This window comes from Hemitrygon akajei, chromosome 7, assembly GCF_048418815.1.
Source record: "Hemitrygon akajei chromosome 7, sHemAka1.3, whole genome shotgun sequence".
Classification (NCBI taxonomy): Eukaryota; Metazoa; Chordata; class Chondrichthyes; order Myliobatiformes; family Dasyatidae; genus Hemitrygon; species Hemitrygon akajei.
Window position 1 is genome coordinate 154567495 of NC_133130.1, and position 15049 is coordinate 154582543.

General features: G+C 38.1%; 1 protein-coding gene across 5 annotated transcripts in view; it reads left to right on the forward strand.

Annotated features, from left to right (window-relative positions):
- LOC140731037 (astrotactin-2-like) overlaps positions 1-15049 on the forward strand; it is a 1710280-nt gene that overhangs the window by 476373 nt on the left and 1218858 nt on the right. For all 5 annotated transcript variants that reach the window (XM_073052234.1, XM_073052229.1, XM_073052230.1 and 2 more), the window contains exon 3: positions 2279-2654. In XM_073052234.1, coding sequence (XP_072908335.1) covers positions 2279-2654 — 376 coding nt within the window. The remainder of the gene's footprint in view (positions 1-2278; positions 2655-15049) is intronic.

The window sequence follows — 15049 nt, forward strand, 5'->3', positions numbered from 1 at the left end:
GTGTCATGTTTTTAGTTGTTGCTTGCAATGAATTGAGAAAAAGAAAATCTAAGGATTTATTCTGGGAGAGGAACTCAAGGTTATCATTTGCAAATTACAATAAATTGATATAATCTGGATTTAATTAGGCATCCTTGTAGTTTTAAGTTCCAGGTGTATCAAAACTATATTCACGACAAAAACAGAAAATGCTGAAAATGTTCAGCGAGTGATGATGAGGAAAGAAAACCGAGCTAATGTTCCACCAGCATCTGAAGTTGATCTTTCCTATTTTCATTTCCTGAGAAGGAATTCTTTCCTGATCATTAGTGCAAAATTAATTCCAAAAAGTTGGATACCCATATTGTAACTATCCCATCCCTTTCAATTCTCTTCAAATATTCAAGTGCCAGCATCTGTACATAAATCTTACTCAGTATTTTTAATGGAAGGCTTATGTCACAAATCACTGTTAATTATCTGTCTCCAAGATCACCGTTTTTAAATGTATTTTCTTCATGGAAAGTGTGCAAGACCTAATAAAGAAGAGGTTTATATTCTGCCAGACATTAGAAAATGACACTGAAGATGTGTTTCTCTAAGTGCAGGAAAGGCCAGAAGTTCTTCATACATGTAGATAAAAGAAGGAAGTTTCGAATTCACTCTGTGCCCTGATAATGAGGTCCAGTAGCAAACCTCCAACTGCTGAATTTGCCGACTTTTTCTGCTGTTGAAACAACTCATGAATCATTATGAAAGCTGTTACAAAATTATGTGAATGGCCATTGAACTGAAGATAGGTTTCTAGTTTTATGATTGGAAAATCATAGTGGCACTAATTATTGAATCATTCTTTGACCCGCTATATTAATATTGATTGTCAAATGTTCATCAAACCAATCCCAATTACCAAAATAGCTTTCTATGAATTGAGATTCGGAGGCTTGTCTAAACAATTCTTAAAGACTCTGATGTTACCTGCCTCCAGCATCCATTCTGGCTGTACATTTCATAATACAAGCACCTTCTGAGAAAAAGAAGTTCTTTCTGATAGTTCCTTTAAACTTGTGTTTATGTTGCCTGATTTTTGAAACCACGATTCTGAGGAAAAGTTTGTTACCGTTTACCACATCTACATGCTTCATAATTTTAGGTTTCTCCTTAGCCTCATACACTCAAGGAAGTTCAGCTTGCTGTTCTTATTTATTTATGATTTGTTTGATGTTTCAATTATTAAAACTGTTTGAAATGCCTTATTCATTTTGTGTCAATTTTTTAGTTATAATTTAATTTGTAATTGTTTTAAAATGTTTCTGAACATGAAAGCACTCACTAGCTATTCTATATATTTAGAGGAAGCAAAATGGGAACTGGCCTTTGGCTGATAGAACTATAAGGAGAAGATCTTCTTTGTATCATTTGATAACCTGCTAACTGGGGCTTGTCACTGATTGTCAGAGTGCTACAGGTCATCAAACTTCAGATTTGGATTTGATCAGTTTGGGCATTGTGGCTCATGCTAGTAAAGCCTAGGTTATTTTGTCTTTGGCAGGGGAGGGACTGGAACAGGGGATCCCAGCACCTGGCTTAACGCCATTGATCCATCGCATAACAAAGTTTGAGAATCCCTGGACTAGGGAGACACACCTGTTCCGTATACCTACAGTCAGTTCATTATGGAGCGTTTAAGATGTGTGACCATCCTACCAAGCATCTGCTGCCTATGAATATTGTGCAGTAATGTAAAACATATATTAGTAAATTTGTAATTGGTCTTGATTCTCTTCCAAAATTTTATTTCCATGGCACTAAGAGGGCATCTTGTTTGCTGATAGTTCACAATATTGCACACTGTTGCATGTCTTTCACCCCCTTCCATCAGGCAGGAGGTACCATAGCATCAGCACAAGGATTATTAGAATGGTAAAAGCTTATTTCCCCAGGCTGTGAGACTACTGAACTCCACACCACCACCCAGATCTCATCACAAATGAGGGGCCACAGCATCATATGATCTACATTTTAATTTGCGTCGTAAATGCACCTATGCTAAACGTCAATCATCTGGAATATATTTTATTTGTTGATTTATTTGTGATATTTCTTTGTGTTGTGCACCAAGGTCTGGAGGAACGTTGTTACATTTGGGCATGTACATGTATTGCTTGAATGACATTAAATTTGAAGTTAAACTTGATGGTGCAAATGAGCTACAAGGGAAAATAAAGAGTGTGGAGGAGAGGGGAAAATGTCAAACACAGCAAATGTAATCCTCCTCCTCTTCTTGTCTTCCCCACAGGGGGGTCTGATTGCTCTGTTGCTTCTCATCCTCATCTTCACCATGGCGCTGTACGCCCGGCGGAGGTGGTGCAAGAGGCGGCGGGTGCCTCAGAAGAGTGCCAGCACAGAGGCCACTCATGAAATCCACTACATCCCCTCGGTGCTGCTGGGGCCGCAGGCCCGGGACAGCTTTCGCAACTCGAGGATACAGGCCCACAACTCAGTGGTGGGAATGCCCATCCGGGAGACGCCCATCCTGGATGACTATGACTGTGAGGAAGAGGAGAATCAACTGCGCCCTGAAGCGTGCAACAGGGAAGATGACTTTGGAAGCCAGGTTACCCGAACACTGGAGAGTCTGGGCAGAGGAGAAGAGAAGAAACCAAGTTTTGCAGGTTGGGTTGGTTTATTTTTGGATTATCTTCTGTAATATTTTACTGCTCCTTATGAACATTGATGGGTTTATTTAACTTCAAGCATAATATAAAGTGTTCATGTTTTGTGCTTCAAGAAGTAGACAGGCAGCAAATTAGTTATATAACAGTTACTTAACATCCTTCATAATGAAGCTTTATTTGACAAATCTTAAAAGCAAGCACAGAGCTTGCGGCATCCACTAATCACGCAATGTCACTGATGAATGAGACTCTGCACAAACCGGCTATTTGTTTGTGGCCAGCAGCTTTAAAGCATAAAAGGTTACTTGGGGGGAATAGCATGATCAAGTCACGGGCATAAATATTTTACAGCTCGACTGCATTTAATGAATTCTTGCAAAATGTGTGAATTTACATCATTTAATGAAGCAAATATTAAGAATATGGAGAAGAAACTGCTGAATGAAGTACTGATGATCAGTATTGTTCAAACAGTGAGATGGACATTGTTTTTGAACTGCTGGGGTAATTATGATGGCAAATAATTCCTCAGAGTTTGTGATAAGAAGGTCTGAAATTGTGAGGATTGTTTGCAACCATAAGTTGTAACTAATGACTGACCACTAACCTTAAATTGACAATATGGGTGATTTTCTATGTTGCTTTTGTCTCAGTTTCGGTTTTATTGTCGAAACCATTCTTTAGATTCATGTTGATATAATTACAGAGGTATAGAGCTCTATAAAAGTGATGTGACTAATTCTGTGATCCATTCTTTGAGTGAGCTAACTGTAGAACACCAAACAATTAAGATTGAATTAGTGACAAATTGTCACTGAGAGAAAACCATCACCTGGGATTAAATTTGTCTGGTCACTTGCATTTGAAGGTATATATGACTGGTTTTATTTTGCAGGTTCGGTAGCATTGTGCATCATGTGGGATACAGGAATAATCAGTGGCTCATGTCCTTGTACATATTAAGCACTAATAACCAGAGATGAATTTTTTTCGATCTTTCTTTCAAGTTAACTAATCTAATTTAGCTCTGGTGAAAAAGGATGAAAATCTTCGAACAGTCTCAAATTACAATAGTTCCTCATTTAAAATAAGAATTTTGAAATGGATAGAATATTGATGAAATTCAAACCTGCTTGTGGTTTCTGTGTCTGTATGTGTGATTGAGTATTGTGTCTCTATCATCTGATAATTGGGATTCTGCACAATAATTTATTTTTAGTCTCTCTATCTACCATCTTATCACTCCTTGGATCCAGTCATCTTTCATTGATAGAATGTACATGCTGTCAACTATTGGGTTGACTGTTAAATAAGATTTCATGGATTATGAAATGATTATTCTTAAGTGTAACTAAAGCAACACAGATCCAAAGACTTCAGTCTCATTCATTGTAACTGACTAGCTTTGTGGGTGAGACAAATGTTCGGAAAGTTCAGGGATCCTTGTGCTCTTCAATTTTGAAACAAGGATGACAGATATGGAAAAGATAACCTTAGATACTTTAAGCTGGATTTCAGTAGTTTATGCTTGAAATCTTGTTTGTTCTGTTTGGATAGGTGAGGTAAGGTAAACGGCATAGAAACCATTAGCAAGGGACTTGTCATGGGCTTTGTGGCCTTCCATGCTTTTGTTATTTAAACATGGAGCCACTGGGTTTAAGCCCCTTTCTTCTGCTGCTTCTCAACATGTGATTTTTCGACTGAAGATGGATGAAGAAAATAATGTAAAGGGGCAAGCATTCCCTCCATTTTCAGGGATTGCACCCCTACCAGGCAACTGCCTTGAGGCATAGAAAGAGAAAAGGTAAACAGAAGCAAGGTAGGCCAGGCAAAGCTTACTGTTCCTTGATTAGGTCAGGAAAATTCTTGCTGTTCTTTCAGAACATGAAGCGCATGGAAATATTAAATATATTGGGTTTTCTTGGAGTACCTTATTTTTGCTGATTATGTTCCAGAAATGTGCAGCATAATTGCATCTGAGACAATCTCGGGTATGGTTTTGGGTTACAATACACAGAAGAAACTGATTTCATTGATCTTATTGAAAAAAGCTCTCCACAAAAATATGGACCAATTTGTCAGTGAGCAGAACATGTGCAATCCTCCATAATGGAGAACTGCTCGTTATCAGGCCTATATCAGACCCACAAAACAAACTGTTAAGAATACCCATTTTGGTTATTAGTGTATGGTGTTGATATTACTGATCAGTAAATATTGCATGATGCTTTTGATTGTCAAGTTAAGATATTAAAAATGGCCATACACTTTTCATGGACTAGTACTGAGTTTCAGTGGGTTATGTCACTGTGGACAGTAATGCAACCAAGCTCCACTTGGCCATAACTGATGGGCGTGTTTAATATTTGGCAGCCACAGGATCACTTGCTGACCTTATGGTGTTCAATCCAATTACGGAAACCTTCTTGGAATTTACATCAGCTCCCCAAAGTCGCCCTGAATTTGTAATTGAGTTTGGTTTGGCTTTGTAGATATTCAACATTACCATAACTACTTAATTACTTAATAACTACTCTCACCACAGTAGGGGTTTTTTTTTGATAAATGAACTGTCAATAGCAAAGTGAGTTTTATTTTGTAAGTTTATTTCCTAAAATGAAACTGTATCACACATTTATAGCACATGTATATGAAATCACAAATTCAATGATGGACTGAATCTGGACTGAGTCTGCGTGACATTGTTTAGGAGAATTCGAATGTGAGAGAAATGTCAGCTGGAATTGATCAGCTGACTTTGAAGTAAAGACTTTTCTATGTTTTATCTCTCTCCAATTTTTTTTAAACAGTTGGCAATTTGCAGGTAGTTCTTTTAACACTTATTTTAATACCTCCAGTCCTTCATGAGGTACTTTGGTCTAGTGGTTTACCTAAAGAAATTGTTGGGTAATAAACATCTTTATTTTCAGAGACCTTAAGACTCAATTGTAGATAGATAGGAAAACAGAAGTTAATAAGCATGAGATCTGCTAAGGGTTTGTGATTCTCCATAAGCATAGTGCTTGGTTTATAGGACATCGCAGAAAAGCATTCAGAGCCTTTAAGTGCTCTGATATTGAACATCAACCATTGAGGAGGATCAGTTTTTAGAATCTTGTTCATTATAAAAATGAAAGACCTATAGATTCATCAAGTGGAAACACTATGTATCACCACTCACAGAGCAATTTATTGATTTGACAGTCAGTTCTGTGTCTTATCCCAATGTGACAATATGTTGCCTTCTCCAATTCTCGAGGCGTGAGTTTTTAATTCTTTCAAATTCCTTGCATCCCTCCCGATAATGAATATCACTAAGTGCTACCAAAGGCTAAGTGTGTAATCTGGGAAAAAATCATCCAAATGTGGCAAGAAAGATGGGACAGAGGGGGGAAAGGGAGGCATTTATATCAAATACAGAAGAGTGTTACAAGTATTAGGGTAGGCTGTGGATACAGAAGAGAGGAAACTGTGTGGACTCGGTTAAAGCTGGGGCACTGTGCACTAAACAAAACATTGAAAATGATAGGGAAACATCAGACAGGATTGTGTGAGGAACGTCAGGAAGAGGAGTCAGTAGAACATGTAATTCTGAGTTGCAGGAAGTATGGGATACAGATAGAGATGATGAGAATTAATCTAAGGGAATTGGGGGTGAAGGAATTCACATTAAAAGAGTTACTGGGTATGGGTGAGAGAGCACAGGTCAGGGTAGCTTTCTTAAGGGATACAGGGTTTTTTTTTATAGAGGATATGATGGATAAGCAGGAAAAGGGTACTAGGATGGACAACGAAGGAAGGATAAAGTGTAGATTAAGGTGTGTGTGTGATGGGTGAAGGGATTTAGAATGTAAGTCTATCATCTGATCCACACTCCGGAGCAGAAGGTGGCGGTAATGCACCATTAAGCTGGGTGCCAACCGCCGTAAAACAACAAGGTAGGAAGTAAAGATTTTTTAAAGGATGATCTCGAACACAGTGAAAATATGTTTTATCCCTCAAGTCTCTTGTGTTAAGTACTTCATGGGAAGATTTGTCTTGCTTGATTCGAGTTAGAGACTTCATAAACAAATCCTGGTTCCTTACCATTGATTCATATTTTCAAAATAAAAAAATAGGTTTATCATCCAGATTTGTTAAAACATTTCCCACTTAAATGTTTTATTATCTTGTGTTATTTCAAAACCTTGTTATCCCAGTACCAAACATCTAAAAGGAAAATTGCCTTGCTGTTTTGATGCTCTGTTAACAGCTCATTATTTAGAAAATTGTAAACTTTGAAGGTTGATCGACAGTCTTGATGGGATTAAATAAAGAATACTTAATTCTTCATTATAAATCTATGTGATACACACTAGTGTTCTGTTCTTCTATTGAGTTATGGAAGTGTAGCTGCAACTGGATAGTTCACAGATCCTATTGTCAACAGGATTAATAAAACTTAAACAGAAAAATACTTTCTCTGTTCGATGTTAAATCAGTTAATTTGGAGTCAAATGTGAATACAGTCAGCCCTCCTTATCCATGGGGATTGGTTCTGTGACCCCCGGTGATACCAAAAAATGTGGATGCTCAGGTCCCTTATTTAACCTGTCTTACTATGGTGGTCTTTAGGACTCAGCAGAACCCCAGACCTTATTTAACCTGTCTCAGTGCGGTGACCCGGCGGTGAAGCTCTGAATCTGCAGTGTTTATGTTCATGAAAATAATGACGATCACGATTGAAAATAAAGTGGAAGTAATAAAGAGATCAAAAAGGGGTGAAATGCCATCGGTCATTTGAAAAGCGTTAGGCTACTGTTGGTCAACGATCGGAACAATTTTAATGGAGCATGTGAAAGGCCCTGCCCCAATGAAAGCTACAATTATTACTAAGCAACGCAGTAGTTTAATTATTAAAATACATGCGTTTCTTAAGTGTTTTATATGCATAGAAAGGTAAAATATATACTAAATACTAAGACAAACGTTCGACTAACTGACACTAAATAATACCGGATATACCTGTTCCGACTTCAAATCAGACTTAAAGACAGACTCAGGAACGGTACTCGTTCATAACCTGGGGACTGCTTGTACTTTAAAATCATCTCTAGATTACTTATAGTACCTAATACAATGTAAATGCTATGTAAATAGTTGCTATACTGTATTGTTTAGGGAATAATGACAAGAAAAAATAGTCTGTACATGCTCAAACAACGAGTGCTGGAGAGATAACTTCCTGGTTTTCCCAATCCGCGGTTGGTCGAATCCGCACATCCAGAACCCACGGATAAGGAGGGATAACTGTATATAATCAAGAATGAAGGGGGGAGGGGCAGAGGTTTTACATCCAGACAATATCTCCCACTGTTGTAGATGAATGCCAGATATTTAACAACTGTCAAAGGATAAAATGTAATTCAAACATTCTTTTTGCATAAAAGATGAATTGAAAGTTTTGCAACTATTTAAGCTTACACAGCATAGATCAATTTCACTGGAAAAATTATGCTCCCCACTTTCTCATCAACTGTCCTCCCTTGCAAATTATACATAATTTATTTGGCCTATCAACTTGCCAAGCCCATACATAGATTATGAATGATCATGAAAGGGAAAACACCATGATACCAATTTATTAAAGCATTTTTAATGTTTGCACTAAATGCTGCATCAATTGAGCAGATCAAAAGTGCCTTAGGTTCAGCTTCCAGACGTCAGAGATCCAAGCTAGTGTTCCTAACTCATTAAACATTCAGCCACTGGAGAGAATATGGAGCAGAATGGTACTAAACAAGTGAATTTTGTTAAAGTTTGCAGAAACCAAGATTTTCAGGATTAAAGAAAAATGCCTGGGAAGTGATATTGTAGCAATGATGTGTACCTGCTTTAGCATCAATTAAGATAAATCTAGTTATTTTCACTCACTTGTGAGAGTAGCATATGGGGAAGAAATTTACAGACAGACATATTTTATTGATCCCGAGGGAAATTGGGTTTCGTTACAGTCACACCAACCAAGCATAGTGTAGAAATGTAGCAATATAAAACCATATATAATTAAATAATAATAAGTTAATTATGCCAAGTGGAAATAAGTCCAGGACCAGCCTATTGGCTCAGGGTGTCTGACACTGAGGGAGGAGTTGTAAAGTTTGATGGCCACAGGCAGGAATGACTTCCATTAAAAAAAAGTATCTTCAGAAATAATTTCAAGAAGTTTGTCACAGAAAATGATAAAATGCTTAAAATGAAGATCTGGATTAATTCGAGATTCTTGATCTGTTGAGGAATAAATTGAATTTTGCATTGTGGGAACCTGAGTGATTTCAGAGCAATCAAATCAGAATCAGGTTTATCATCTCCAGCATGTGACGTGAAATTTGTTAACTTAGCAGCAGCAGTTCAATGCAATACATAATCCAGAAGAGAAAAAAAAATAAAACATAATAATAAATAAACAAGTAAAGCAATTGCTTATATTGAATAGATTTTTAAAAATGTAAAAACAGAAATACTGTATATTTTTTTAAAAATGAGGTAGTGTCCAAAGCTTCAATGTTCATTTAGGAATAGGATGGCAGAGGGGAAGAAGCTGTTCCTAAGTCACTGAATGTGTGCTTTTAGGCTTCCGTACCTCCTAAGTGATGGTAACAGTGAGAAAAGGGCATGCCCTGGGTTGCTGGAGGTCCTTAGTAAGGGACACTGCCTTTCTGAGACACCGCTCCCTAAAGATGTCCTGGGTCTTTTGTAGGCTAGTACCCAAGATGGAGCTGGCTAGTGCCCATGTTGAGCTTCCTTATCTGAAGATATACATTTGTACATTGGTCAAAAAGTACTCAGTGTATGTTGTCATCATGTGCCTACATAGGTCTTTCATTTGCAATCTCCCACCCTGCCAGAAGGGGAAGATCTTGGGGTGAGTAGGTGGTAAAGAATCAGGGTGACAGGAAGGGATGCTTGGAGAAGAGAGGTCCGCTGCAGTTGTAATCAGAGTGTGGGTGGGAAAGATGTGTACGGAACCTGGTCGAATATTGGAGAGGGCAAGAATCAGTTCTGTAAATGATTAGGGGTATCAGGATAGGATATTGCAAGGAATGGAGTTTGGGGTGAATGAATAGTAGTGGAGGTAGACAGAAGATATAGATGGGGAACAGGAAAAATCCAAAGGGCTTGCCCAGAGATCACAGCGGTAGGAGTGATACCACTTCCAAGATGAGGGAGGATTTTCAGAAGATGATATCTCTGCTTAGTCATCCTTTGCTACCCAACTCCATGGTGTTAGCTCAGCTGGGGGGGCCCTTGAAACAATGAGCAAGCAAGTCTTAACACTTACTTCTGGAGCTGAATTCAATACAGAGTAGCAGATGTGTGGTTTATAAAAAATGCACTGGTGACTTCAATCATGCAAGATAGCAATTCAGTTTTCAGGAGCACACTGTGCAAGGATGACATTGCACTGGGTTGTGAATAAAGCACTGCACCATGCATTGAAGTTTCTAGGCTTTTGTACTTTAGTAAATTAATAGTACCCAATACAGACAGACAGACAGACAGACACACACACACACACACACACACACACACACACACTCTATATCTCACTCCCTCCCTCCCTCTCTCCCTCCCTCTCTTCCCACCCCTCTTTCCCCACCTCTCTTTCCCCCCTCTCTTTCCCGCCTCTCTTTCCCCGCCTCTCTTTCCCCGCCTCTCTTTCCCCGCCTCTCTTTCCCCGCCTCTCTTTCCCCGCCTCTCTTTCCCCGCCTCTCTTTCCCCGCCTCTCTTTCCCCACCTCTCTTTCCCCACCTCTCTTCCCCCCTCCCTCCTTGCTTCCTGCAGTGCAGAAAACAATTACTCATTTCCAGATGCATGTTGTTGTTGTGCTTTTAAATTAATGGTTTGTATGTGAAGCACTTTGAAGTACTTCTGAGCAACATTGTAAAGTTCCACAAAAAGTTTTTATCTGTTTTAGATAACCACAGATTTCATTCAATTATAATCTTTTCTGAAGTACTGAAGGAATTGGCATTCTCAGGGCTACAAAGAGACCACAACACAACCACTATATTCCGGTGCCATTTGTTTAATTGTGTTTAAATGTTTAATGCTTCTACTTCATTTGCTGAAGTACTGGGATTTTTTTTTGATTTTGGCAAATGATTGTTTAAGGCTTGAGAAAGTTCAGGTGCTTCGATCTGGTTGATTTTTAGGGTTACGGTGTTGTGTAGTTTCAGTAGCTTCTAATAGTCCTATTTCTGAATTCATTTCTTCTTCTCTGCACAGTGCTTCAGGTTAAAACCTTAGACAATCTGAACACCTCTTTAGGAGAAGAGATGTATCATGCCTCAAGAAAATAGTTCCAAGATGTCCTGAATATTCAGAGGATGAATATACTTAATTAGATCCTTTTGGATATCATATAGATAGATAGATAGATACTTTATTCATCCCCATGGGGAAATTCAACTTTTTTCCAATGTCCCATACACTTGTTGTAGCAAAACTAATTACATACAATACTTAACTCAGTAAAAAAAAATATGATATGCATCTAAATCACTATCTCAAAAAGCATTAATAATAGCTTTTAAAAAGTTCTTAAGTCCTGGCGGTAGAATTGTAAAGCCTAATGGCATTGGGGAGTATTGACCTCTTCATCCTGTCTGAGGAGCATTGCATCGATAGTAACCTGTCGCTGAAACTGCTTCTCTGTCTCTGGGTGGTGCTATATATAATGGAAGTTTATAGATTGCAACATTTCTTTTGTTTTCCATTTGCTTTCTTTCTCTCTGAATAGCTCAACAGTCTCGTGGATGTACGATTCTTCTGCTCCATATAAACTGCAAGGCAAATGTCTTAGAATAAGTGAGGGATTCAAGTCAAGCTGCTTCTCCAGCAAAGTTATGACTTTTATGTATTGGTGGCTTTTATTTCCACATCATTATCTTCCCAAGGGCTGTTTATGTTCTGAAAACCTCTAACTGTGCAATTGAATTGAAATGTCAAAACTAAAACTTGACTTGAATTCACTTTATGGCGTGAAATAGTGAAGAGTTTAATACCAACAATACCCAAGAACTGTCGGGCAATGAATGATGAAAGCACTGGATTATGAGGGCTTCCCTTACAAAGAGAAAAGCGTATCACCATGTAACTTGTAGAATGAAGATGAGCAATGAGGAGATACAACAGAGAAACCTTTTTGTCTTTTCATGTTGTGCATCCACCTCTGTTGTCTCAAGAATGGAGAGCAAGACAGTGAAGGTCATTAGAGTCTGTGACGCATAAAATGCCATCTTTCTGCTGATAGAAATATTTAAAATTGCCAAAGGATTTTTAAAACATTTATGAAGGAAATATTTCCATTTGTTGGAGAAAAAAACAAAATTGGTGGTCTTCAATATCAATTGAACATCTAGAAATTCATTTGCGAAGTTAGAAAAAAATGTTCACTTGAATGAATGAACTAGCTCATAGGAAGAGTAATTGAAGCAGGAGGTACAGATGGGTTTAAGGTGAGAATAGACTAGCACATATGAGAAAATGCTGATAGATCCATACCACCAGGTTCAGGAACAGATAATACTGCCAGAACAATAACCTCTCACTTAATGTCAGCAAAACCAAAGAACTGATTATTGATTGCAGGAGGAAGCAATTGGAGGTCTATCAGCCAGTTCTCATTTGAGGCTCAGGTGTGGTGGGAATGACAGTAAGTTTAAATTTTTTGGTGTTATCATATCAGAGGATCTGTCCTGGGACCAGCATGTAAGTGCAATCAGAAAAAAGGCATAATAGCGTTTCTATTTGTTAGAAGTTTCACAGATGTGAAATGTTATCTGAAACATTGATAAACTTCCATAAATGCACAGTATCCTGACTGGTTTCATCACAGCCTGTTATGGAAGCAGCAAGGCCCAAGATCAGAAAAGCCTACGAAACATGCTGGGCACAACTTAGTCCATGACAGGTAGTGCGCTCCCCACCATTGAGCACTTCCACAAGAAAGCAGCATCCATCATCAAGAATCACCACATCCAGGCCATTCTCTCTTCTTGCTGCTGCCATCAGGAAGGAGGTATAGGAATCTTAGGCCCCACACCACTGAATTCAGGAATAATTATTACCTTTCAACCATCAGGTGCTGGAACCAAGGTGGATAACTTTAAATTCACCTCAACCAGAACCGATTCCACAACCTACGGACTCACTTTCAAGGACTCTACAGCACACGTACTCAGTCTGATTTATTTATTGTGCTTGTACAGTGGTCTTTTTTTGCACATTGGTTGTTTGTTGAAGGGCGCTGAGTATGCTACGGTCAATTATGGATAACTCTGAACATCCTCTACATAGCACCATCCAGAGACAGAGAAGCAGTTTCAGCGACAGGTTACTATCGATGCAATGCTCCTCAGACAGGATGAAGAGGTCAATACTCCCCAATGCCATTAGGCTTTACAATTCTACCGCCAGGACTTAAGAACTTTTTAAAAGCTATTATTAATGCTTTTTGAGATAGTGATTTAGATGCATATCATATTCTTTACTGAGTTAAGTATTGTATGTAATTAGTTTTGCTACAACAAGTGTATGGGACATTGGAAAAAAAGTTGAATTTCCCCATGGGGATGAATAAAGTATCTATCTATCTATCTATCTATCTGTTCTTAGTAGAAGTTTTTCCATTGATTTCTATTGCATTTGTGTCCTACTGTGAATACCTGCAAAAAAATGAATCTCAATGTAGTATACGGTGACATGTATGTGTTTTGATAACAAATTTACTTTGAATTATCCTACAACCACCAGGGTTTTGAAACAGCATCAACAACTTAAACTGACAACTACTCTGAGCTGATTCTATAAGGACTATTTGCAACTCGTGTTTTAGTATTAGTCTTCTTTTGCACATTGGCTGTTATAAGCCTTTGGTTTTGAATTGTTTTTCATAAAATTCTATTGTATTTTTTCCCTGTATTGTCTGCAAAATAATGAGTCTCGGGGTAGTATATAGTATCAGATACATACTTTGATGATAAATTTACGTCAATCTTTGGAAGAAATGCAACAGAAAGTTCAAGTGGAGCATAAGCATTGCATTGGTTTGATGGCCTGTTTTATGTTTTTACATAATCCCATGAGATCAAGAAAATTCCTTTGTTAGCTGACTTCCTTTGCGGTTACCACTGTAAGAAATGATTGTCAGTGACAATGATGGCTTATGATTCATGTTGAAATTGTTTTCTTAATAATAATCTTTATTATATTGGTTTGCCTCATTTGTTTTATAAAACAAGACCATTTGTTCATTTAGCTTTCTTTTGAGACACATGGTCTAATGGTTGCGAACATGGTCTAAAAATGGTTGCGAACATAGTCTAAACATGAGGTATACAGATCTCACCCCGACCCTTGTGCAGGACAACACAGTGCAGTATTTGAATAAGGTGTGAAAAAAGTAACTGATCATTGACTCAACAGTACAGCCTCTAGGCTTTGATCTGCCATGTAAAGTCCAAAACACATTATATTTCTTTTGAATAGGAGAAGGCCTCAGTAGTCATTTGATACACAAGCAAGAATCCTTTTGGGAGTTCAAGCTCTCAAAATCCACCAAAGATTCTTGTAAATTTCTATAGAGTTACAGTGGAGAGCAATATAACTGGTTGCATCACTGGTGACTGTAGTGACTCCAACATAAAGGGTCACAGGAGGCTTCAGAAATTTGTAGACGTATCATGGGCACAACCATCCTGACTATCAAGAAAATCTTCAAGAGGCTGTGTTGCAAGAAGGCAGCATCCATTACCAAGGGCACTCACCATCCAGAATATGCCCTCTTCTCTTTACCACAATCAAAGAGGAGGTACAGGAGCTTGAACACCCATATTCAACATTTTGGGAATAGCTGCTTCCCCTCCACAATCAGATTTCTGAATGAACACTACCTGATCTTTGTTTTTGTACTATTTATTTATTTTGTAATTTGTGATATTTTAATGACTGGGTAGTGTCCTGCCAAAGCAAAACAACAAACCTCATGTAACATAGGACAGTGGTAATACATCTGATTTTGATTATAACTTCTAACCCAGATCAACACTGGACCACCTAATATCATTTTGCCCTTCATTGCTTGTAAAATTATAAAGATAGGATTCCATTCTTCAGAACCTGTAACTAACTTGAAACCATTTGTATAATCATCAGTCCATATGCAAAAAAGACAGCGTAACCAGCTCCTGTCTAAACTCCTTCTACATGAGAGTTCAGCTCCTAGCCTTGAAAAGGTACACATTTGAATGCTAAATTATAACTCTGCCTTGGGCAACTTTACATATACAAACTTTGGTGATGTTCTTTTGAAATTTATCCTCCCTTCTTTTGAAGTTTTGCCTTTATGC